The sequence below is a fragment of the Sceloporus undulatus genome, chromosome 4 (assembly GCF_019175285.1).
Source record: "Sceloporus undulatus isolate JIND9_A2432 ecotype Alabama chromosome 4, SceUnd_v1.1, whole genome shotgun sequence".
In the NCBI taxonomy this organism is placed as follows: domain Eukaryota; kingdom Metazoa; phylum Chordata; class Lepidosauria; order Squamata; family Phrynosomatidae; genus Sceloporus; species Sceloporus undulatus.
This window is the reverse complement of record NC_056525.1, coordinates 144,664,040-144,690,474: the sequence shown is the minus strand read 5'-3', so window position 1 is coordinate 144,690,474 and position 26,435 is coordinate 144,664,040. Positions and strand designations below refer to the sequence as shown.

Sequence of the window (26,435 nt, the reverse complement as noted above, 5' to 3'; positions counted from 1 at the left end):
TTGTCATCAGACTCACTGTGAAGAGGGCTCCCTCTTTCAATTGGAAGGGAGGGTCAGAAAGCACAGGTGGTTTAAACCAGCTTTCAAAGAAGCAGCCCTGCATCTGGTTGCAGCATAAAAGGAAGGAGGAAGGAAGGAAGGAAACCCATAGCACCTTTAAGACTAACTTCCATTTTACATTAGCTTTGTGAATACCAACCCCCTCTTAAGATGCAATATTACAGTGACAGGAAAGCCTCAAGTGTCATTAAGAATAGTTAATAGTTTGCAGGTGTGGAGCAGAAAGCAACAGGATGCGAAAGCTTAAACAAGCCAACTAACTAAGGATGCATCTCCATTGTACAAATAATGCAGTGGGACATGGCTGCAAGTGCAGTTTGCTCATGGAATCCTGGGAGTTGTAGTTTGAGGACTTTAGCCTCCCTGCCGAAAAGTGCCAGTGCCTAATCAAACTACAAATCCCATGATTTGTGTTCGAGAGAAACCGTGGCAGTTAAGTGGTGCCACATTGCCTCATTTCCACAGTGTAGATGCACCCGAGCCGATGTGCCCCATAAATGGCCCTCTGGCTCTGTCCGTACTGGAGAAAATCAGGTCGAGCTGCTTAACCGCTGCAGCTCAATGCTATGGAATTCTGGGATTTGTGTCTGTGAGACATTTAATCTTCTCTGTCAGAGAGAAATCCAGAACGTGGAGCCATGCATTGCGTTTCGGTTGCTTTGTTTCAAATTTGCTGTTCGCTGCTCGATCCTTACCATAAGAAATTTGCAGAAGGAAAGGAGGAACGAAAGGGAGGGAGGAAGAGGAGAAGAAGAGATGATGGGAGAAGGAGAAAGGAACAAGAGGAAGGGGGAGGAGTTTATAAGACAGGGGTTTTGGCAATTCTTCCTGCCTAACACGCAATGTTAGCGTCCACCAACATTGGCCAATATGTGAAGGCGTGACATCCTTCCAAACGCCATATATTCTAGGGGAGCCCATTGCGCAACGCTCCCGTAGTTTAAGCGTCATTCCTCCCTTTTTGGGTATTGTGGGCAAAAAGGGAAGCCAAGCCAGGGTCTCCGTTATCCTTGCGAAATCTGTTGCGAAATGGTTATGTGTGGTAGAGAGGCAGCGCAACGCAATGCTCAAGTTACTGATTGCAAAGTTCCCATGATGCTGGGCTGCTTTTTGACCCATTCACCTCCGGTGGACTTCCTTTTTAAGGACAACCCCGGAGAGGGGTGGCCTTGTCTTGCATGTAAGAAAACTCTTGTGGTCATCCATCCCTGCCACATTCCTCTGTCTGCTAGGACACCTGGGGGCTGTAAATCAAGGGCTCCTGGGTGGGCTCTGATCAGAAACATCTTGACTCTAATTGCCAAAGGAATACAAGGCAGCACTCTGGACATGCTCTAGAGACTCCTAGAGAAAACATTTCTCTAGGCGTTTGTAGGTCCTCCAGCATGATTTTGTATGGGGCTGGAATGACTAAACATGGGGGAAGCAGGAGAAATGTGTTTTATGTGCAGACAGTCCATTCCCTTTTTCTTCCCATCATCCATAGTGGAGTTATTATTCCTGCCAGGGGCAGGTAGGTTGGCAGAGAGCTTTGACTGGGCTGCATCCGCACTGCAGGAATAACCCTACTTTGACACCACTTTAACTGCCAAAGATAGCTCCATGCTAATGGCATTCTCTGGGGATTGTGCTTTTTATGGTGCAGGTTTCAGACAGGGCTTGAGGATAGGTTGGACCTTCTTTCAGCACCAGCAAAAATAAGTGACTCTGGGTATGTGCAGATTGTTTTGACTTTATATATGTATATGTATGTGTGTGTGTGTGTGTATATATATAAAAGAATAAAAGAATCATTGAGTTGGAAGAGACCACAAGGGCCATCCAGTCCAATCCCCTGCCATGCAGGAAATCACAATCAAAGCATACCCTACAGATGCCCATCATTTTTCCACCCTAAGTGCAGTACCTTACATTTCTCTGTGTTGAACTTCATTTTGTTAGCTTTGGCCCAGCTTTCTAGTCTATTCAGGTCATTTCGAATCTTGATCCTGTCCTCTGGAGTATTAGCTATTCCTCCTAATTTGGTGTCATCTGCAAATTTGATAATACCAAATTTGGTAAGTATGCTCCCAATTCTGTCCTCCAAGTAATTGATAACGATGTTAAATAGCACTGGGCCCAGGACAGAAACCTGTGGGACCCCACTGGTCACTTCCCTCCAGGATGAAAAGGAGCCATTGTTGAGCACCCTTTGAGTTCGGCCGGTCAACCAATTACGAATCCATGTAACAGTTACCTTGTCTAGTCCACATTTTACAAGCTTGTTTGCAAGAATGTCATGGGAAACCTTGTCAAAGGCCTTAGTGAAATCAAGATATACTATATCCACAGCATTCCCTTCATCTTCCAAGCTGGTAATCTTATCAAAGAAAGAGATCAGGTTTGTATGGCTTGATCTCTTTTTCTGAAAGCCGTGTTGACTTTTTGTGATGATGGCATTGCCTTCTAGATGTTCAGAGACTCTCTGTTTAATGATCTGCTCCAGAATCCTTCCTGGAGAGATGCCACCTTCTCCATGCTCCCCAAATGCCAGGGTCCCATGGAGGGGCTGACTGGGGGAGGGGAGGAGTCCCCAGAGCCGCCAAGGAAACAGAGGCCTCCCATGAACAGGAAGGGGCCGAGGAGGAGCAGGGAACCATGGCAGCCCTTGCCCATATATATATATATATATATATATATATATATTATATATATCTTATCAATAATTAATAATAATAATACTTCATAATAATAATAATAATATATAATAATAATGTAGAGGGATCTTGGAGCTTTTTTTGAGACTCCCTGAAAGAGAGAAGCGGCAGACTGCGCTTTCCTAGGCTTCAGTTTCCTTCCTCAGATGCAGTTGGATATAATAGTGTTTTAGACCCACATTGAAGATCCATATACTTGCAAGGCAGCTTCGATTTTATTGAATTGCAAGGAAAGCAGTTTGCAAACAGTCGAAAAGTATAATAAGGAGATGTATGGACATGATGAGTATATAGAAGCCCTTGAGTAAGGAACATTGGTCAGAATTAAGCATATGAGAAGAAAATTTGATGCTTGGATTTCCTTTTACAACCAATATGCCTTCTTCATTTTAAAAAAAAAAATTAAAAATTAAACTGACCCATGTAAATGTTGCATTCATTTAATACTGTGGGTACAAATGCGGCAGAAATTAACAACAGTGCAGTTTGGGAAAGTGAGGTTGTAGTTACATATTACATGTATGAACTCCTTGTGCTCCTAGAATCATAGAATTGGAAGAGACCACAAGGGCCATGCAGGAAATCTCAATCAAGCATCCCCGACAGATGGCCATCCAGCCTCTGCTTAAAGTCCTCCAAAATTGCATTGGCTTTATTAATTCACAAGAATTGTTGTTGTGGGTGAAGCGACACATGCACTCATGCCTTTCATTCTGTGTTTCCCCAATGTGACACAGATTACCAAGAAAAATAAGGGAGGAAGAATTCAGCCTTTTGAGACCCTTCCTCTTTCCAAATCCAACACATCTGTATTTTGATAGCTACTTTCTATTGGGGCACAATGAGAAAACCACCGTACAGTTTGATAAATTTATAAAGAAGGAAAACTTGAAAATTAAAGCGAGTCACCCTCATAATGACTATTTTGTTTTGCTCATACCTCTTTTATTTTCTGAAATGACTGGGTTCTTCTGACTTTTTTCTCCAGTTCTCCCAGAATGGCTGCCTTGTGCTTAAAGAAACTGATAGATCAGACCAGAAGGAATCAAGTGAACCATATCAGCAGATACCTTGCCAGTTTCGGGGTGCGCCCACTGAAAGGGATAGCACCCTCTCAGACATGGCTGGTGACTGAGCATGTAACTGTGTTGTGCTATGCCTAAAAAATTATTTGACAAGATTGGGGTATCCTCTGGCTTGTAAGGGCTTTTGTGCGCTGCCTCTTTGCCAAAAAGAACCTAAAAAAAACTGTGTAAAGAAAAAAGAATTGTTCTTGTGTATACATCCAACTGTAGCCCCTTGCAGACTAGACATGGAACTTGAATCCCTTCCAGCTTTATAAGAAATCCAAAGTGCAGCCAGCTGGAATATGGCAGGTAGGAAATAGGTTGCATATAACCTTAGAGCCTCAGGTGCTAGTCAACCTGCTCTGTCACAACCACAGTGGCTGCTATCAAAGAACCTGAAAGAAAATATAGTGTGACCATGAGCCACAAGAACTAGAAACTCCAAACCCTAAATTTTATTGCTACAGATCTACCATCGTATGTTGGTTATTTTGCTAGAACTTTTTTCTGGTTTGCTTGTAACTTTTAATTCTATTGTTTAAATTACACTTTTATTTTATAAAATGGAAATATGTATATTTTAACATTTGTAAGTTGCCTTGAGTTGCAAATTGAGAAAAAAAAATCAAGATATAATAATTAATCAAGATATAATAATTAATCAACCAGATGGAATTATCCCCCTTTAACCAATTTGATAGAACAGTTAAACAATTGAGTAAACTTTTAAAATGAATATCTTTCCCAAAGATGGGAGATTTGTGTATCTGTACACAGGAATACCTTTTACAAGTCAACCATGTTCTAGTAAGTATTTAAATAAGTAACTAGTACCTAATTTATGTTGGGGTAAGTCACAGACATTCTGCTAAGAGAAAAATCTTTAGAAAGAAGGGGTGATGGAGTTGTGTTTATGCTTTAACACAAAAAAGATGTTTACAAAGTTTTATAAATGAGTAGAGGATTTGGGACAGGCTTCAGTACTGTGTACTGTGTAGCCTCTTTGCTCTTGAGTCACATGGGCTGAGCAACCTTGCCCACATCCCAGCAAGCCTCAGGGATAATATATACTAACGTTATTATCTATACACACTACAAATACAAGAGAACAGAAACAGAAGATCTCCAAGTCCAATGCAGCCCACTGAGAATGAAATAAGTGGCATGTCTAGCAACAAAATTTGCCAGAAAGAGAATCATAATATAATCATTGGTAATGGGAAAGTCTTCAACTCAAGTCACTGTTACTGAAATAATCCTAAAGTAAAATGTTGGTCAGATGTAAATGTCATCCTGCAGTATCTTTTATATATTGATTTAAAATTTATCATCTTATTTCTGTCCTTGATTTGTTGTATTTTAGTCGAATTCTTCTGCTAAACCTCATGTAATACATTTGTAACATCAGACTTTCTTTTCATTTTTTTTAGCTAGCATTATTTGGTCAGATTTTGGATGCAATATCTGAAAAAGCAACATACCTTTCAGAACCCCGCATTGTTAAAGAAGGGAGGAGTACATGTCTGTTGAGACACATGTCAGACAAAGAAATCCGTGAACGCAAGACAATGGAGAAAAGCAAAGGAGTTCAGGGGAGCACTGGGAAGTCCTGTAATGATTTGGACGCTCTCAAACAGTGATTGTAAAAAGTGGAGGGACTGAAATTGGTTCATTGGGGTTTTGGTTATCTGTACAGACTCATAAACTTGCTGACAATGATCAATCCATAAAGACTCCTCCTGTTTCATGCTCACAAAACTATTGTTCAGGGTCATCTGAAAATCTAGCCAAGGGTCAGTGTTTCCACTGCCAGCACTGTATTGTTCATTGCAGGTTCAGTCAAACTATCATTGGTGGACAATATGTTTCTTTGGTGTGATTTTAATGGGATGTATCAACTGAGGTGAGAGGCTAGGCTCCGCTTAGGCTGTCGTTTTTTAACCTTAGGAGACAAGACAAACAGCATTCCAATTGATAACTGTCATATAAAAAGAAAGCTTAATCTGTTTATATTATTGTTGCATATACGTGAGCAACATTCTTAAGAGCAAGCTTGTAGAACTGACAAAATACTGGTTTGGATTCTGCATTTCCTCAGCACAAGAGTTTGGTTTCTTTTGAGTTAGGAAATACTAGATGCTTATGCTGTTTTCCTACAATGTGCTATCTATCTTTCCAAAGAGAGAATCTGTATCTTCAGCATCCCCCCACCTGCTTCCTATCTCTTGCATTTTTAATCTGTGATTGACCTGCCTAATAGAATCACTGAAAGACATGCTCTCAAATTTGTTTCATTTTCATGTAGCCTAGGGCAGTGGGGGTCTCCAGAAATTGTTAGACAACTAGTCCTAGCATCCCTCACCACTGGCTATGCTGACTGGGGTTAGTGGAAGCTGTAGTCCAAGAATACCTGGACAGCCACAAGTCAACTACAGTGGTGCCTCGGGATACGAAATGATCGGGTTACGAAATTTCCGGGATACGAAAAAGTTGGATTGGCAAAAACTGTTTCGGGTTACGAAATATTTTTCGGGTTACGAAATTCATTTCGGCGCGAATTCAAATGCTATAGGCTTTCCAGTGCTAACGGAAAAGTTTTTCGGGTTACGAAATTTTCGGGTTACGAAAGGAATGGCGGAACGAATTAATTTCGTAACCCGAGGTACCACTGTATCTTGATTTTAACTAACTACACTGGTCTATCCATGTGCACTAGGGTAAGGGGTGAAGGACTCCTGTGTATGTGGGAAAATTGTAAATTAAAAAAAAACCCACTATTTTTATCTAGGAGAACATCTTTCTAGGACCACCCTAGTCCTCCAGTACAACTCTATGGTCAACATCTGCCAGAAATTGATTATAGAATCATGCTCTAGGCTACAAATGCCCAGAGAAGTGTTTCCTTAGGCTCTTTAGGTTGTGATCTAGGTTCTCCAGCACAACTCTGTGGTCAACTTCTGGCACAGTTGTGCTAGAGGACCTAAAGGTTCCTACACAGAACATACTAAAAATCAAAGCCACAAATGTGGAGTGCCAGTTGTATATGAACGACCATCAATTTTTACAGTGGATTGTGTTACTTCAATTGTATCCAATTATTCATCCTGTATAATTGTTAAAAGTATGGTTGGGGGAAGAGTACATGCATGAAAAGCCCAGCCACCGTGAGATCCGAATATCTTTGAGCACTGGCCATTCAAGTCGGCAATTTGCTATCAAATCAACATACAGTATATACACACTTCCCTTTGACTGGGAAGCCTGATAAGACAGGGAAAGCTTTTTAATTGCGGGAAATGGAGTATATCCCATAGAGAGATTGTGCTACTGAAGCTAAACAGAATATTCCACCAGGAAAAGACAAGCATAGAAAAAGCAAGTGCTTCAGCTCCGAAACTACAGCACTATTTGCTTTCCTACACATCTGCAACTTCAGAGCTTCCATACAACAACAACAACAACACATTTTGGTTAAAAATTGACCCAAAAAGCTAGGTTGACTTATTCACAGGTAAGTACTGTATTTTAACTTGTCACCTTCTCTGAATAAAGTAGTGAAAGGTAAGAGTTTAGTTCATCCTGGAAGCAGACAAAAGAAGCACCAAACCCCTCTACTCTTTCCACCATGATGCTGCTTCTGCCCTTTTTGAATTCTTGGGTGGGAAAATAGCAGTGATGACACCTCTTTCGTGCTTCCCCTTAAAGAAGTGCCAAGAGGCATTGGGCTTAGAAGGATCTGAATAAAACATTTCTGTATGAAGACAGTAAACTTCATCCTTTACATTCTTTGTTACATGCCTCTAAGTTTTATCCTCGACTTATCGACGAGTGATATCAAAATCCATAATTTTGGCCCCAAAACGTGCCCTCGACTTACACATGAGGCCAACTTATAGTTGAGTATATATGATAAACATTAGCCACAGCTCATGAAAGTAACTCGTTTGGAGGCAGCTCTCTGAAGAAATTTTGGTAGAAATTTGAGAAGTCTTGTGATACAGAGCAGGTAGGACAGAAAAGGGTAATGTCTGAGTATAGCACTATTTAGAACTATGAAGCTTCCTCATCTGAGCTTCACTGTTTCATTTGTCCTTGTCACCATCAGAAATAGCAGTGTTTAAAGTCCAGAAAGGTTTTGCAGTAGCATGAGCGATAGTTTGTTTTCCTTGAAGAGTTGACATGGAGCAAGAGCTCTAGTTTGGAGAATGGGAAGATTTTGCAAGGCACAGGAGTTCTAGTCTGCAACCCAGAACAAATGCTGTCCACGAAAGATGAGCTCTGGTTTGCAGATTGGGAAATTTTTGCAGGCTTGAAAGCTGTCACACTGAGACAAATTGATAAGATTTCTACGTGGCCCTGCCTGCTACATTTAGTCCTACCCAGTGCTTGAATGCAGCCCTGTCACCCTTCCCAAATGAGGACTCCAGCCAAATATGTTCCTTACCTCCGCATTTGAGTATAAAATAGGTCCTGTGTGAAAAATACTAGTAAGAAGAGGTGAAGAGGTGACAGATCTTGTTGTAAAGAATAAATAAACTATTAAAACCAATTTCCCTATACCATTCATCATATAGTATCTATTACAACTGCCTGCTTCATGTGATAGGTGACGTTGTAACAGGCAGGTGCATCTATTCACCCACTGGGAGCATAAGGAGGCTGGCATTTAGCAAAACACCTGCTCCCTGGCAGTATGCTTTGCCAGGGCTTCTCAATACCAGTGTTCTTGATAGGGAGCAACAGGCCATGGAAACTCTGGGACACAATCAAATGAAGGACAGTTGTTTGGTACCAAAGAACTACATCTGTGCCTGAAATGTGCATGTGAAATGATCACAGTTTTAAATACTGAAATGAAAAGGATGCATGTATAATTAGTGATATTTTGTATGAATAGTGAGTTTTTCAGTTACAGGATTTGTTTACCTGCATATTTGTATGGCTTCTTCAGAGTAGGATCAATTAAAACACCACGGCAAATGTTCCCATGCAGTGATGGGTGGAGAAACTAAAATCTGAAGCTGAGAGTGCGTGACTTCCCCAAGGGCATCCAGTGGGTTTAATGCCCAAGCAGGGACTCTAAACTTGGTCTCCAAAGTTGTAGTCTAATACTCAAACCACAATTATTATTATTATTATTATTATTATTATTATTATTATTATTATTATTATTATTATTATTATTAAGCTTTATTTATATAGTGCTGTAAATGTACACAGCGCTGCACATACTATCTTTTTAATTAGACGGTTCCCTGCCCTCAGGCTTACAATCTAAAAAGACACGGCATAAAAGGAGAAGGGAATGGTGGTGGGGAAGGGGATCAGGTCCAGAATTCTTCTCTCCCTCTGAGGCCTGGACCAAGGCAGATAGACTGGAGGGAGGACTCTGCTTCTTAATTGAGGCCAGGCCTGATGGATCTGGCCCTGCCTTTTCACTTCCTTCCAATGCCACACTGGCTCAATTTGATAGATATACTGGCCAGTTAATTGAAAAATCATCCAGTCTTCTCCTCTCCCATCATTCTCTTCATCATTGTCATCATGATCATCAGTCATCATCTGCTGATAGTACACCCAATGCCTTTGCTTAAGTATTTGAAATGGCACAATCCATACATGAGAGAGAGGTATTATTAGCCTTAGGGCCAGTGTGGTGTAGAGGATTGAATGCTGGACTAGGACACTGGGAGACCAAGGTTTGAATCCTGGGTCAGCCATGGAAACCCACAGGGTGACTTTGGACAAGTCACAGTCTCTCAGCCTCAGAGGATGACAGTATAAAACCCCTATGAAGAAACATGCCAAGAAACCCCCATGATAGGTTCACAGGCACACAACAACAACAAAAACAACAACAACAGACTTGAGGGAGAAGGGGGAAAGGCTTGTGAAAGCAACTCCTCCTAGCTTTATGTTGGGGAATTCTCCAAGCAGCCCAAGGAAGACAAGATGGCCAATGCCTTTGGACTGCTACATTATTGTGAATGATGGTGAGGGGACATTAAATGGGGTATTGTAGAGCAGTGCCTAAATTCCCCAAAGTCCTAGTTAGTATGTGGATGGGAGGCCACCAATGAATTCCAGGTGCCGTGGGCTGTATTTAAGAGGAAGGCACTGGCAAAACCACCTCTGAGTATTCCTTGCCTAAGAAAACCCTATACAATCCATGGACTCACCATAAGTTGACAGACAACTTGAAGGCACATACATAAACACTGTAGGAAATGGCATAATGGGCTGACTGATACTAAATAGGACCACCCCATACTGAAACATTGTGTTACAGATTCCGCTTGTTTTATTTAAACTGTTTATAGTTTTTTTTAAAAAAATCTCTATTGGAGCATACTTTGAAGGTACTGTACAGCTTGAATGAACATTCACTTAGACATTTGTTTAGTTCTTCAAGCAAGAAACCCATGGCCAATATTTTAAAAATAGAAAATTGCTCTAGGAAGGGGTGTGTGCACTGTGCAGACAAGGTTGGGAGTGAACTTGTAACATTGCACAGGTCAGACAGTTAGCATTTTGCATGGTTAGCTTTTGTAAAGGAAGAACTGGTTTATACCAAGATCAGAGCTGGAGTGAACTGAAGACTGTTTGTGTAAAAAAAAAAAGGTGAATGCGTTTACCAGAACCATCAGCTTTCCCTTATACTGTATGTGTTGACTTATATGTGTCAATATACTTGAAAGTCTGGCAGCTGCATATATGCATGAACTTAGCTGGAAAGCACTGTAACACACAAATGTGTGATCACCATTCCCTGTATTAATGATTGTAGCTTTGTATTTTTTTATGGCTCATTCAAGGGCACATCTCTGCTCCAACTTGCATTCACCAATAAGCAGGTTCGTTCTGAGAGAAAAAAGTATTCATGTCTCCAGGAACAATTCAGAACATTATTCATATGTGTTGATATAAAATTACACCCTTCCCCAAACTTGTTCCATTTACTTCTACATTGTTACCTTCCCAAGAAGCAGTTTCTTCAATGGAAGCCACAGGAGTTTTATCAGAATGCTACCTTGCTTAAAAACTTTAAAAAGCCTAAAATTACCAGCACTATGTATGTATTTGTATGAGCTTTCCAATCACCTATTGACTCATGGTGAACCCATGAATTTTTCAGAGGGTTTTCTTAGGCAAAGAATACCCAGAAGGGATTTTGCCAGTTCCTTCCTGCGAAATAGTCCTATATACTCATATATTTACCTGAAATTTCTTGCTGATCTCAGTTAAAGATCCCATTAATATTGTAAGTATGTTACACTTTTAATAGCTTTTAATCACACATGGTATTTTATAACCGTACAGATTTATTGCATGAATGATGAAGTGACAAAAATGTTTCCCCTTGTGCGGATTGCAAATGTAAGAGATTGAAAGGCCATGATTCAAAATTCATGTCCCCTTTTTCTTTGTCTGATTTAAAACAAATGTGATGAGCTTTCAACCAATTCCCTAGAGCAGACTTCGCTGTAATTTGATAAAACACTCTAGCAGAGTGTAGTCAGAGAGCTAAGGTTCTGTAGAGTTATCTGAAATGAAATCTTTGCACATTTGATTTGGCATTAATAACTCGCTCCAGAACAATGCTTGTGGAGTAGCCTCTCAATGTGTTTACGCATGTATAATGTGTGTACTTCTTTGATGCAATGAATAAATAGACTGATATAGTACAATTTTGATGAACATGAACATTAATACTGCTTTAATGATTAATTTGCTAATATTTGCTTTTTTAATTAGGAGAAATAACAGGCCAATCTTTTGAATTTGCATTCTTCAAAAGTTTATCTGAGAATATTGTTTCAATTCTTCTGCCGCAACATGGCAAAGAAATGTGGTTGCAAAATATTTTAGGACAGGTTTATTGTGCAGATCTATATAGTACTTATTCCTGACCTTTTACAACATATTTTAAATGTATTTCAATTTCATTTACAGCAATAAAGCAAAAACAGATTCATTACAAATCCTTTCTCCCCTCACCACTTTGTCATCAGTCCAAGGAAGTCTAATGAATATCACTCGATTCTATTTGTCTATTGGCAAAGGTAACCATATTATTCATAACATGTCTGTTATTCAAAGCAATTGTGGCTGTTTTGTATGACAGAAATGGTTCATTTAGTGGTCTTGCACTTAGAATTGTGTAATGAGATAAACTTTTGACACAATCTCTTGCATATCTCTTGACCAAGTTTGCCTGCTTTCCTCTACCTTCCTAGTGCCTTTAATTTTATGATATCCTTTTAACTGTAAGCTTTTGGGTAGGGGCTGTCTTCTCTCTCTCTCTCTCTCTCTCTCATCTGTCTATCTGTCTGTCTGTCCGTCCGTCCGTCCGTCCGTCCGTCCATCCATCCATCCATCCATCCATCCATCCATCTATTGTTCATCATATATGTGATGTCTGGGAGGCATCCTACGGAAGAATGAGACAGAAATGCTTTAACTTCAATGTTAAATACAGTATATGTATTAGAAATTTATTTTGTAAAATGATCTCTACATGAGTGTGGCAAACATATTTGAACACTGGCTTGTCTGTGAAGAAAATTGTGTGTAGCCATTGGGTCTTCCAACATGGCCACACTAATTATTATTTTATACAGATTAGATAAAGTATACCACATAGCAAGAGTTCTCAAATTCCAGTACCTTTTTAAAAAAATGGAAGAAGCCCTTCCATTCATGGAGAGACCAACCTAGGTCCATATCTGTACATCAATGAATCTAGGGGTTAATTTGTCAGAGACTACCAAAATTACCAAAGAGTCAACATACACAACTGAAGGTGGCCAGGTTCACTTCTCATTTTGAAATGCTTGTATTTTTTTAACCTTAAACAGAACAGGGAGAGAACCTGCGATGCCTCTCTTGGAGGCTTTTAATGGAGGAAGTTCATTGTTTATTGGTGGGGAATAGGAAAAGGTGGTCTAGGAAGCATGATGAAGTCGAAGGCCACAAAAACTGCCACAGGAGAGGGACCTGCACTAAATTGCCCATCCCTGTTATGTATCTCACTTAATGTTAACAATTGGATGGTTTTCATCAAATACTGCAGTTTTGTATAATTTTGTTATACACACTGGTGCTTTTGATGCTAAATATCTGTCCCTGATACAAAAACATGGAGACTTCTTGAGGAATCCATTGTTCTCTGCCTACAAAGAAGCCTGTGATCTCACTGGAATGAAGACATGCTGGATTGCAAAAGAGGGGTCCCTGTTGAGATGTAAATGGACTTTAAATTTCCTGGACTTTGAAAATCTCCCTATTGCTGCATGGCCAGAAGGAGAAGGAACCTGCCTGCAAAAGATATCCTCCCCATCATAACATCTTTACTAAGGACTGGAATAACATGCAGGCGTCTGACTAACATTTCCAATTGTTTTCTTCTTCTTCTGTTTGGTTTGTAATATCTTGCCTGATGAAGAAGGCCACGGAGCATCAAAAGCTTGCAACAAGTATATTGTACATTTCGGTTGGCCAATAAAGGTATCATTGATGGATCTTTGTTTGTATCTGTAACTCCGCTAGACTACAGTGAAATAATTATGACCAAAGCATTGTTGCTTTTGAATTGAGCGCAGACACATTGTGGGAGCTGATGAGCAGAAATATTATATTTTAAATAGTTGCAGGCTACTGACTGAGGAAGACTATGGTTGAAACGCGTCTGGCCTTTAGTGTTTAATATCATTTTATGATTTTATTTTTTACATTTACATAACTCTTAGTGGGGTAATGTTACCCTTTTAGAAACCTTTACCGGCTTTCCTTTTCCAGGGTTTGATTTATCTGACTTTGAGTTTGGATATTTTATATATTTATTCTTTATTCTTTGCTATTGCTCATTTTTCAGTGGGGTATTTATACCCTTTTAGCAATTTTACTGGCTTCTCTACTTGAGGGTTTATTTAATCCCTTATTTCTTCACAGTAGTGTCTTTTGGTAATTGGAAGTGGGTAATATTTCAATCGGTTATATTTTACACACATAAATTTTCCTTGGCAGAACCTTTCAGTTTGGTTTTTTGTTCTTATAATTATGACCATACACATAATGTTCTTCAAAGCTGCAAAGATGTTAAACAATAGGACAGTTGATATAATTCTTCTTTGATATATCATTCCTTTTCATCAAAATAAAGGCTAAGGTTAATGGTAACTGAAATGGAACAACAGCTGCTCTCCATAATTTCTGCATTAGTGTGCCATGTGCTATTATATTAAAGGCTGGGTTTGCACACCACTCATAGCCTTTTGATGGTGCTGTTGAGAAATCAAATTTATTGCCTCCCTTCCTCATTGCGATCCAAAACTATATTTTGCTGTTCTTGGCAGCTACCTTTTACCAACTCTATCAGACGAGATTCAAAATCAGTTACTCATCATCCGTTAAACGTTCACCCCATCTTCCTTTACTCCAACTCCTGGTTAACCCATACTCTAAACAGAATTACTCTTCTTCCCAATAAAATGTTTGTTGCAAGTCTAAATACTTTTGTTCTCTCTTGGTAATGGCTCATCAGTCACTGTCTTTTGCGGTATTAATTCCTGGAGACAATCACTGGGAAAGTGCTGTTTTGTCTGGTGCTCCTTATTTTCTCTATATACATGTTGAATTAAATCTCTGATCCTGTAGAAATTACGGAGAGCTTGCATGTGGTTTCACTAAAAATATATTATGAAGATGAGCAAAAAGTAACTTGGTTTAAATACAAAGAATCCCTTATTTCCCACTGTTGCCCCAGTGCTGTCTCTTTTAAACCAAAGACTCTTACTAAAAGTGTATTTACTCATTTTTATTGAAAGCTTTTTATTATTTTTCATTTCACCCTTTTTGGTTCCAGTATATTCATGGGTGTTTTCAATGCTGTGAGTAGAATGATGACATAGTAATGCAACAAGAATGTATCCCTGATATCCTTTTAAAGATGTCTGGAAATGGAGCAAAAACCATGAGTCAACATACATTTGCACAGCAGTACCACTATAAATAAAGAATGAGGCCCATTAGTTAAGACCCATTAGTGCAGACTTATTGCAGGGGATGACGCTCTCTGTAAAAGCAGGGTTACTTAATCTGGTGTCCTCCACATGGGTAGGACTGCAACTGTCTTGCTCATGTTCATTGGGGATGATAGGAGCTGTAGTAGAACTTAACTTAGGGGTAATGGTTAGAGAAAGGCTGAGAGTGGGAGAGAGAGTGGGAGCAAGGAACCTTTCCAGAAAATAATGTGCTCGACTCTCACAATAGCCTTTACAAAGGATACTGTGATATAATTCTGAGGAGTAAAATGGACTGTCGTTCACAACCGTTAATCCCACAACTGTTGCCTTCAATGGGCTGCAACGAATTAACCTTTTAATGGAGAGGATGTGTCCAGTTCCTATGTAGCGATGAGGACTAATGTGTGCAAAGATGCATACTACTCCCCCTAAGCTTAACAAAATGCACCATTCTTTACTTGCACAACTTTTCACCCACCAAGCAGAAATCAGTTTACCAGAGTTTTTCTGTGTATGCACGTCCTCCGTGTGATGTCCTTAGATGTATCCTATGTGTATTTAGCGAGGCCAAGAGTAGTTTAGCAGGGCCTCTTTGCTCAAAGAGTGGTGACTGCCTCAGACAGTTGGTCTGGGGGGGGGTCATGAAAGGAAATGAAATTCCTTTACTTAATTGTTGTTGTTGTTCTTGTTGTTGTGTGCCTTTAGGACATTCCTGGCATATGGCAACCCTAAGGAGAACCTATCATGGGGGTTTCTTCGCAAGGTTTGTTGGAAGAGGTTTGCCATTGCTTTCCTTTGGGGCTGGGAGCATTTGACTTGCTCAGTGTCTCCCAGTAGGTTTGGTGACTGAGCAGAGAATTGAACCCTGGCCTCCAGAGTTGTAGGCCAGGACTCAAACCACGCCACCCTGGCTTGCTCTCAACTATTTACTATTGTCTTATTCTAACTGCTGGAGAAGGAATTGAAGTGCTTGTGGAGTTTTGTCTGTCCTAGATGACAAAACAGTTCTGCCTGTCTTGAGCACTGTGCGCCTTGAATGGCTGGAGGTGGCTAGGCTTGTTCCTCTGCTTTGGAGTTTGCTGCTCAGCTTCTTGGATGGCTCACCCGATGCCACACAGGATTCCTTCAGAAACCTGAAGCAAGGCTGGCAGGTAGGCCATAATACAGAACCGGGTTTGGCGGAGAGTCACCCACTTTGTGTGTGATCCCGCCAAAGACGCTTCACCCACGATGACACACTGGGGGGACATTCGTTCCATAACAGTGCATTAGCAGATGCACTCCTCACCATCTGTCTTCATTTCAACAGCCTTCTGGTGACAGACCTGGGAGAGATGATGCTACTGTGGGCCAAATGGGACTCAAGGCCAAATGAGACTCAAGGCAAATCCACACAAAAGGCTTGCTGTCTCACTTGGAGATGGGCTTATCCTTTTTGCTTGCTGCTGCTGTTGTGTGGCTTCAAGCCCTTTCCGACTTATGGCGACCCCTGAGGCGAACGTATGATGATGCGTGGGGTTTCCTTGGCAAGGTTTGCTCAGAGGAGGTTTGCCATCATCACCTTCCCCCTGAGGCAAACTACTATAAATGCCTGGTTTCTGTTACCTGTTGTAAAAAGAAGTGTGTGAGGGTGGCTGGGTGGGTTGGGAAAAAAGGCAGCTCTTTCTTTCTGGGTCCACAAAAGATGTCTACTTTTGGCTTGGGAAGCTGTCTGTCACTAGAATAGAGACTATTGGCATCCATTCCACAGCTTCCTGTTTGCTCTCAAATCAAGTGATGACTCTGGAGGCCAGGTAATAAATAAATGAAGTGTAAATGAAGGTAAATCAAGGGTAAGTAGAGGTAAATAAAGTGGGCTCTGGGGTGGTGCTTCCAGGGATGGCTCTGGAGGCCAGGGTCTGATTCCCAGCTTGGCCATGGAAGCCCACTGGGTGCCCTCGGGCAGGTCACACTCTCTCAGCCTCCTCAGGGGAAGAAAGCAATGGCAACCTCCCTTCTCTGGAGACCCTTGCCAAGAAAACCCCTTATGGCCTTAATAAGCTTGCCATAAGTTGGAAACGGCTCGAAGGCACACAGCAACACAGCAAACAAAGCAAGCAAGCTAAGGAAGGAAGGCACAAGGACCCTTTGGGTGGGAGCTGAGGGAGCCATTTGCCTTGCTCCACACAGTCAAAGGGGGAGGGGGGCTTGCCTCAGAAAAAAGAGCCCATAAGCAAAAAAACAAGCCCCTCAAATGCCAACCCTCCATTAAAAAAAACACCACGTTGTGTTGTGTGTGTGTGTTTGTGAGAGAAAGAGAGAGAGGGCAGAAGCCCTTGGGGCTGAGGGAAAGGCGTGCTCTTGAGCCCCTCTTTCCCGCCTTCCCCTTTTCTCTCAGGAGGGGCTCCACGCAGCCCAGCCCTGCCTCGTCGCCTGCTGCCCTCTCTTGCGGGGCTGTGTGTGTGTCTCTCTCTCTGTGTTGTGTGTTGTGTGTGTCGCCTCCTCCTCCTCCTCCTCCTCCTCTTCCTCGGAGGCAGCAGAGAGAAGGGCAATCCCGAGCAACAGCAGCAGCAGCAGCATCAGACAAACAAGCCCTCTCTCGGGAAGGAAGGCTTGAGGGAGGAAGGAGGGCTGCGGAGGAGAGCTCGCCTGCTGCCCCAGGAGCTGGAGCCACTCGGGGGGCTCCTCTTTGCAGTGGAAGGCGACGAAGCAGGAGGAGGAGGAGGAGGAGGAGGACTCCCGGGGAATGCGGCACACCAGCCCTGAGCAAGAAGGAGAAGGAGAAGAAGGAGCGGGAGAGCCTTGACTCAGGGACCCTCCTCCGTTGCTCCTTGCCCAGGAGACCCTCCTCTTGCCTGGCTTGGAGGCGCAGAAAGGAGCCCTGGGGCTGCCCTCGCCCAGCCTGGAAGGGGCTGAGTGAGGGGCTGAGGGGAAGGAAGGAAGGAAGGAAGGCTGCACTGCTGCTGCTGTTTGGAGGCTCCAAGGAGGGCAGGCAGGAGCCCTCTCCATCCTCCTCTCCTCCAGGAGGAGGACCAGAGCCCTCTCTGCCAGGGGAGGAAGAGGGGGCGGAGGAGGGCCCCTGGGGCCTGCCCTCTCCCTCCGCTGCCCCCGGAGCTTCCCGCAGGATGCCCGCCTCGCCAGGCTCCGCTGGGCTCCTGCCTTTGCTGCTGGGGCTGGGGCTGGTGTCCCTGGCCCGGGGCATCCCTCGGGGCCTGTCGGGGCTGGTGCCCGGCTCCGCTGCCACTGCCTCTAGCAGCACCCCTCTGGCCATCATGGGCCTGATGCCCTTAAGCGACTCGGTGGAGAAGGGCCGGATCGGGCGCGGGGTGCTGCCAGCCATGCAGCTGGCCATGGAGCAGATCCTCAACGAGTCCTTGCTCAGCCCTTACGCCCTCGACCTCCGCTACTACGACACCGAGGTGAGAGGGGCACCTTTCCGGGGGGGTGGGGGTCCTCCACAGCCTCCCCCTTTGGAGAGAGAGCTCCCTGAAATGGAGTCACTCCGGTTCCTGATTGTGTGTGTATTACGTGTGTGTGTGTGTTTTGTGGCTACCAACCTGGAGCCAAGTTGGCCTTGAAACGATGCAGATCCAGAGAGGGAAAGGCAGGTTGGAAGTCCAGTGTATTGCGAAGGGAGCCACTCTGCTGCTGCTTTGGGTCCCTTGCCTTTCCCTTTTCTTCTGCAGCAGCAGCATCGGCAGAGATCGGCCTTGGCTGCAAACCCTGCGAAGGGTATAAATGAAAGTGGGACTGGGAAAAGGGGGGGGATCCCTGGCTTTTCTGAAGGAGTCGGTCACTGGGGATCTGTGGGGGGGGGGAGGCTTCCTCTTGCAGTGCCACAACAAAAGCCTGGCAGCCTCTCCCATCTCCCCTTGGACCCAAGCGGGAGCTCCTCTCCAGAGCCTCTGCCCAGAAAGAGCAACAGATGCCAGGCAGGGATTTGGAGCTGGCCACCAGCGAGGCCTGAAGGGCGAATGGAGGGAGGCTTGGCACAGGTTGCTTTTGCTTGCAGGAGAGGAGGAGGAGGAGGAGGGTCCGATGGAGGCCCCATTTGGAGGCCAGGAGCCACGATGCCCACGCCTTTCCCTTGAAGAAAACCAGGTCCCCCTTTGCATTTTAACCCTGCGCATGGTTTCCATCCAAAGCCAACCTTGCTGCTGCTGGTGCAGACTGGCATTTGTTGTGGCAAGGCTTGTGGTGCTGGGGTGAATTCTCAATACACTGCCTTCTCTTCCCCTCTGCCCTGGCTTTCTTTTCTCTCTCTCTCTGGTTGCCAGGAGGCGCCCCTGTTGTGCCAGGGAGACTTGTGGACCCTCCTTGGTGTGGCATGCCATCGGTGCGGGTCCCGAAAGAGTTAATTTTGCAGTCCCCCCCTTCCTCCTCCTCCTCCTGCTGCCATCCCCGTTGCAACGCCTGCCATCATGCCTCATCCCTCCTTGGAAAGACCTGAGGATGGCCGGTGGGTGGCCCAGACCTTGGCAGGAGGAAGGCTCCTCTCTCTGAGATGGTGCCCCTTTTGCCCTGGGCCCCGGTCGGACCACATCCTTGCTTTCCTTGGGGGCCTCATTGTTTAGGGCTGGCGTTTTCTGAAGGGAACGTGTTTGCGGCAAAGAAAGAAATGCTGATTCAGTCTTGGACCTTTCCTGAAGGTGGCAGCATCTTCTTATGTAAGAAGCTCAAGCTGAACCCCCCTCTGCTGCTGCTGCTGCTGCTGCTGCTGTAAGGAATGCCTCCTGAAAAGCAAGGTGTTCACTTGCCATACAGCCCAGATTTGGCTTTGAAATAGTGCCCTGCTGCTCTTTCCTCCCCTCCTGCATTATTAGGCACTTGGCAGGCGTCCTTGCAAATCAGCAACATCCAGGTTTGCTGAGGAAGGAAGAGTCCCATGGAGCTGGTCCCCTTTTGTTTCTGAATCCATTGACTTCAGTGAAAGCGGCCCTGGACAATGCTTCTGCTTAGAGAGGAAAGCCTGGAACAGCAGAATGTCCAAAAGCTGCCTGAAAGGGGATTTCTGTAACTGTGTTCACATGGAGACTAGTTATGGTTGCAGTTGTCTTCAGAAGCTACTACTGATCAGCCATGGGGAGCTTCACAGAAGGAAGTCTGGCTGTGGTTCTTGCTTCTCTCCACCATACAAAAGCGAAATATTTGTCATGAGATGAGTGTACTTGTTAGGAACCATGGGCCCAAACAGACAGGCCAAAATAAAGCTGCTTCGGGTCACTTTGGAGGTATGCTCTTTAAATGATGCATGGCCCTAAGAGGCCGGAAGCTGCGCCAAAGCTGTGCTCCAGTCTTTAGGACTGAAGCATGGCTTTGGTGTGGCTTCCAGCCTCTTAGCATCATTTAAACAGCATACCTCTAAAGTGATCCACAGCAGCTTTATTTTGGCCTGTCTGTTTGGGCCCTATGACTAAAATCATGAGGAGAAAATAGTCGGATGTGTACTTTCCCCCCCTTCACACGGCAAATAAGAAAAACACTTGTTCATGTGCATAATGTTTTGAGTTATGTTTCGGTATGCTTTCATTTACACATTTCTACAAGGACATAAAACAAATGCTGAAAACTCTCTTGTTGGCAGAGTGATCATATATATATATATATATATATATATGTAGATAACTACAGCCTCATGGCTGTTTGCATGTATGAATGGTCCATCACAGAACACCTGAGGCAGAACTTCTGTATATCATCAACATTACCTTGAGAGAGCCTTTGACATATGCTCATCTTCCGGTCATTAGTGCAGTAAGCAGAGAAAGAGAGTTGTGTGGATCAGGCCTCAGATAAAGGCATTCTAGATTAGTGTACAAATTTAATTACTTGTGATCTTATACATTTAGGAAAATATGTTTTCCTGCTTTCTTGTTCTTTTTTTAGTTGAGTGCAGTCATAGGAGACTACTTGCACCAGACTGTGGATAGGATAAGCATCTGAATGTGCCCAGGTATCACTGAAAGCAATGAGGTACATATGGCTAGCTGCAATTTGCATCTGGATGCAAATTGATTTGCAGACAAAGCGATCAATATGTCGAAGATGCTTCTTTGTGTGGATTTCCTTCATCTTGATCAATGTGGAGGCTGAGCAACAATCCTTTAAACATTTCACTCAGGGAAGAAATAACCTAAGCCAAAACAGATTTCGATCTTCTGAGTAGTCTCATGCTTAACATACACTTCCCCCATTTGCTGATGCTAAGCTAGAATAACTAATAGAGACAAGTCATGCTACATGGATGTTCAGAAAAAAGAAGGAAATGTGTCATTTTTTGTGGGTTTTTTGGGCTATGCGTCCATGTTCTAGAAGAGTTTATTCCTGATGTTTCACTTGCATCTTTGGCTGACATCTTCTTTCTGAAGATGCCAGCCACAGATGCTGGCGAAACGTCAGGAAGAAACTCTTCTAGAACATGGACGCATAGCCCAAAAAACCCCACAAAAAACTGGATGCCGGCCATGAAAGCCTTCAACTTCACAAAGGAAATGTGTGTTCTGTGCATTAAACAGGGCATGAGTTTATAAAGAGATGTAGATATCTATATCCTTTAAAGCTACTTTCGACAGAACTGATTTCCTTTATGATACAGAAAATGGCAAACTGCTTAGCTTATAAATATACTTCCTCATGTGATGAATGTGTGCATGTTGGTTTCATAATCTATAGCTGTCATGGGAAGCTATGGCGGATCATATTTTGGGAGGTACACACCGTCTTCTACATCATTGGACCTCAGCTAGTGGACTTATGTTCCCAGACCATGGGCAACATTATACCTCATGTGGGCTGTTACTAGCAGTACCTGTGCAATTCTCATCTTTGGCTTAAAGGTTTTAAAAGATAAAGGTAGTGTAGGTGTGAGTGCATGTGTGTGTGTACAGGAGAAATTAGGGATGACATTTAGAGAGGCAAGGCTTGGCTTCTTTTGTGGCGGTCACCACATGGGATTACTTTACCACAGGGATTTTGTTGCTTGCTGGTGCACTAGTTGCATGCCCTACGTAACTACAATAAAGAAGCAAATGTGTGTATTAGGTGTTGTGTCAAGGGTACCCATACTTTTATGTTAGGACAAAAAAAGCAAAGGAGCTGGCTGTTTTACCTAAATTAGTATTGACCTAGTTATTATATTATTTTATAACCACATTTGTTAATAAAATACAGAGTGTGTTTTGCATTTTAGTCCCAAATACATCCAAAGACATGATTTTACACTTTGTTTCGTCCTTCCTCTGAATGTATCTCCCCCAAAAGGTGTGTGTATAGGGACGGGTGGCAGAAGATCTTGCTGTGTGATTTAAAAAAAAAGAATTAAAGACACGACAAATATTAGATCCTGTGTTCAGTCCTTTGTCTTTGCCTTAGGTTAAAGGTGAATAATTCAGGTTTACAAGGTGATAGCCATTTAGAAAAACATCAAGCAGCCTTTAAAAAAAGTTGAAAGCAAAACAAAAACAGGACAAGGGAGCTGACCATGGTGCTAGTTCTGCCAGGCCTATAAATGCAAACTGGAATCCCTAGCAGCTATAGAGGAAGAAGTAGGTTGTAAAAATATTGGTAAGGTTTTTTGATTTTATTGTTATAATACAAAGTTTTCCACTGACTCCAGTTTACATTTGCTAAGATTTTTGTTAATATTAATACTGGGAGACTTGTGTTCTGTTTTCTAAAGCGGTTCTGTTACATCTAAAGAATGAGAGGCTGGGATAAGAGAGTGATGTGATAGTAAAGAGGTGAAATAGAAAAAGGCTGTTTATTCTTTTCTTCAGCTGTCAGAACTGGAATTCTTTCTGTCAATAAATGAATTAAAATGCTTCCTAGAAACGTGACAGGATCCTCTAGTGGCTAGGTTTGTGGCCTGGCAAATTCTGAATCACAGTCTATAGCTTTGTAAATAGTGGCCTCATTAATAGAATGTGTGCTTTGAGTTTAAAGAATTAGTGTTTGGTTTATGAGTCATCAGGTCCAAGAGTATGATGTAGTGAGAATATTATGAGATAGTTACTACACAATACGTTTGGCAGTTAGCCTTTGAATATAGGATTGATAGAAATACTGTGTTACATAGATCTTTTCATAGATCATTAGGTTACTCCAGTAGAAATTTCAGCAGCAAAATACTATATTAGAGTCTTCTCAATTCCAGCTCCATTGGTCTAAGTCAAGGGTTCCCAATCTTCAGTCCTCCATTTGTTTTGGCCTTCAGATTCCAGATGCCTCAGTTAACTTGGCCAACAGTCAGGAATAATGGGAGATGAAGTCCAAAATATCTAGAAGACCAAAGGTTGAGAACCACTGGTCTGAAGCAATGGGGCAAGCAGTGTCTAGGGCTAACCAAGACAGTTCATTTCTCTGGAGAAGTGGGAGCCACATAATTTTCCTTCCCAGAAAGTACAAATAGGTATTTGGTGAGGGGACATGCAAAAGAAGAAAGGAACATGCTAGTTCTTTCTCTCCTCTGATGGAGAAGTAGGGTGCTCTAAAGCAAGGTTGTTTTGCTGGCAGTTCAAATCAAATGCTGCAGCTCTGCATGCAGATTGCTTAACCCTTACCAGGGACATAGCTAGGATTTTGGGAAGGGGGAGTCCAGACTAAGTGCCACCATTATAATGGGGCTTGAGTGCGGCGGCACAGCAGCACACACATTCATTTTCTACTGGAAGGGGGGGTCTGGACCCAAGGACACCCCCCCCCCCCGCTACCTCCCTGCCCTTACTTACCTCATGCACATTTAAATAGCCTAAATTTTTGCACAATTTATAGCCAGGGTCTTTAAAATGTTATATAGAAAACATATAACGTGAAACGAAATAATTTTTAAATGGTTGTGGTATGCTAATATTTTCAGTACAGCATTTGTATTTGAAGTCATGGCATATCAATTGATTAAACCCAACATTTAAATTGGTTATTTTATCTTTTTAAAAAAATTCTAGAAAATTTATACAATGTTGTCCTTTGGCCATGGGGGGGGGGGGCAGGGTAAAAAAATATTCCTAAGCCACTGTGTTAGTGAGAGGCATAAATCAAATGAATTGAGGAAATAAATAGTAACTCAATGAAAGAAGTTTTATTTATCAGCACACTGGAAATGGAATGTATAATCTTTATCTTGTAAGCAAACTTGTGCATTTAGTTACGAATAATACTATGTTTATTCATTAATTACATTGAAAAGTAAACCTTAATTACTGTAGTTGCTTCTCAGCAAAGCATGATTGGGAGCTTATGAAAATTCTGTACATCTTTGGGAGAGTTACACAAAACGTATTTAATGTCATTATGGGCATAGTGTCGCATATCTGAGCATTACATTTTCACAGACATGCATCCATGTACTTTGGGGAGTGATTTGCATGCATGTCTTGAAAATGAATGTATAAAGACTTCTTCCTAGATGTGTATACACTGGGTTATAATTTAAGGATGTTGATTCTAATTTATGTCTGCCTGGAATCCATGCTACCTGGTGTTTGTTATTTGTGGATGTTTTGGCAATTCAATGGTAATTCAGTAGCGAAAGAGGAATATGTGACACTGTGACACTGTTCTGTTGCGCCAGAGGGAGATTATCTTGGCAAATATACTGTACAGAATATTCAGTGGGGTGTTGATTTCTGCTAGCAAAATGTCCAAAATGACAAATATTTAAAATTAAAATAAGGCACCAATTCTAACAAGATCTGGTGGAAATTAAACATTAACCCCATTCTGTTTTACAGCATTCATTCTAATTGCCCCGTTCAACTGGCATTATACCTATGAATTTATAAAAGTGCATTTTTTCTGCATGGAAAAATATAGCACTGGAAAACGTTCTGCAGCTATTTTTCCATGTCACATCACTGCCCAGTTTATGGGTGATACTGAGTGTGTAAAAAACAGCACCTATCCCAAAGAAAACACTTGCCCATATGGAGTTCCATTTAGTTGGCACCATGTTTAGGTGGGATCATTGCTCTTTGCTCATGGTGTGTTAGGAAGTCTTCCATATAGAGTGTTAGTGAGCACCCGAGTGATGGATATAATGTTGCTTGTGCTATGCATCTGCACTGTAGAAATAATGCTGTTTGACACTACTTTAAGTGCTGTAGCTCCATCCTATGGAATTATGGCATTTGTAGTTTTACAGGGTCTTTAGCCTTCTTTGCCAGAGTGCTGGTGCCTCACAAAACTACAGATCCCAGGATTCTGTAGGATGGAGCCATGCCAGTTAAAGTGGTATCAATCTGCATTAATTCTACCGTGTCGATGCACCCACAATGTTTAAGTGTGAGTTTAAATGTGAGTTGAGCTGCATGTAATCCAGCTTAAATAACTTTATTTTGTATACCTGTTACCATTTTTATATCAGGTCTGTGTTACAAACACACTTATATAGAGCTACTGAGAAACAAACTCTACTGTGCAGTGGGTCTTACTCCTAGGAAACTGGGTATAGGGTTTTAGCCATTTAACTACTAAAAATGAAATGGAAGTAGACAGTTTAAATACTGGTTACTTAAAAGAGATAATTGGTAAAAGCAAGCAGTTTGAAAGCAGACATCAAATGTAGTTTCCCAGGCAACTTTAAATCTCCCCTCTATTGAAGCAGATATCCTTATGGGAAAACTAGTATGTAGTGATGTATCCAGGGTGTGTTTCATAACGTTTGTGCTGAACAGAAGAGTATTGTGGTCATACAAAGAAGTACAGGTATCTGACTGCCTCATATGAAATAGCTTGATACTTTGATACTATGGAAGAAAACTTCTTACACCTTTTGGGGTAAAATACCAATCAAAATGAATGGTGGTCATGTACCATTGTAAAGTTCCCCTGTTAGCAGTTCTGAAGTCTGATCCATTAAAGGTGCTGCACAGTTGAGCTACTATGTGTCCTGTTAGTAGCAAAACGGAGTATTAAAATATGAGCTGCAATGTTCACTTGATGTTGACTTTTTCATATTGGAACGGGAAGATTTTAACAGCAGTTTGATGTGCTTGAATCAATAAATGATACACATATCCACACAACATTACATGCCTGCTGGGGTGCAGCGACACTGAAAATGATTATTTTATTATATCAACATTTCAGTGAGCAGACAGATCTGTATTCAGAAGAATTATTATTCTAATTTGTTTATAAATTTGTCAACTGCGAGTGATGATTTCTGCTAGCAAAATGTCCAAAATGACAAATATTTAAAATTAGATTGGCAGAACAGTTTGCGTTGAGAATTATTCTTGTGAGGAACTGATTCACAGCAGCACTGCTGTGAGCAGGATTAGTGTCCAAATTGGAAAATCCAGCCTTGGAGAGCAGTTTATCCGTTAATAACAATTAGCTCTGTTCTTAGAGGGACACAGCGGCCCAAGAAGTATCAACTTCAAAATGTCAGACTGACAGACAAGCTGAGGCCTGTTTGCTCTAGAGATGAAAGCTCCAAAGGGAGGAAGGAAGTCAGAGAGAAAGTCTGGGAAAGATGTTTACTTGGAGATGGAGGATGAGCATGCTCCTGATTTGCATGTTGCTAATGATCAGATATTCTGAAGAGCGACCTGCTGCTCGGTCTCGCATCTCTGTTCTTGGACTTTTACCAGTCAGTCATCTCATGGAGA

The 26,435-nt window shown here is 42.3% G+C and overlaps 1 protein-coding gene and 1 long non-coding RNA gene across 2 annotated transcripts in view; both read left to right on the top strand.

Annotated features, from left to right (window-relative positions):
- The first annotated feature begins 4,036 nt into the window (after positions 1 to 4,036).
- Positions 4,037 to 5,550, top strand: LOC121927854. The gene is made up of 2 exons (XR_006103347.1): positions 4,037 to 4,132; positions 5,254 to 5,550. It is a non-coding gene; the product is annotated as an uncharacterized LOC121927854 (long non-coding RNA).
- An 11,692-nt stretch (positions 5,551 to 17,242) lies between these two features.
- GABBR2 (gamma-aminobutyric acid type B receptor subunit 2) overlaps positions 17,243 to 26,435 on the top strand; it is a 356,015-nt gene continuing 346,822 nt past the window's right edge. The window contains 1 exon segment of the mRNA XM_042464922.1: positions 17,243 to 18,245. Within this exon segment, the coding sequence (XP_042320856.1) occupies positions 17,952 to 18,245 (294 nt within the window). The 5' untranslated portion in view covers positions 17,243 to 17,951.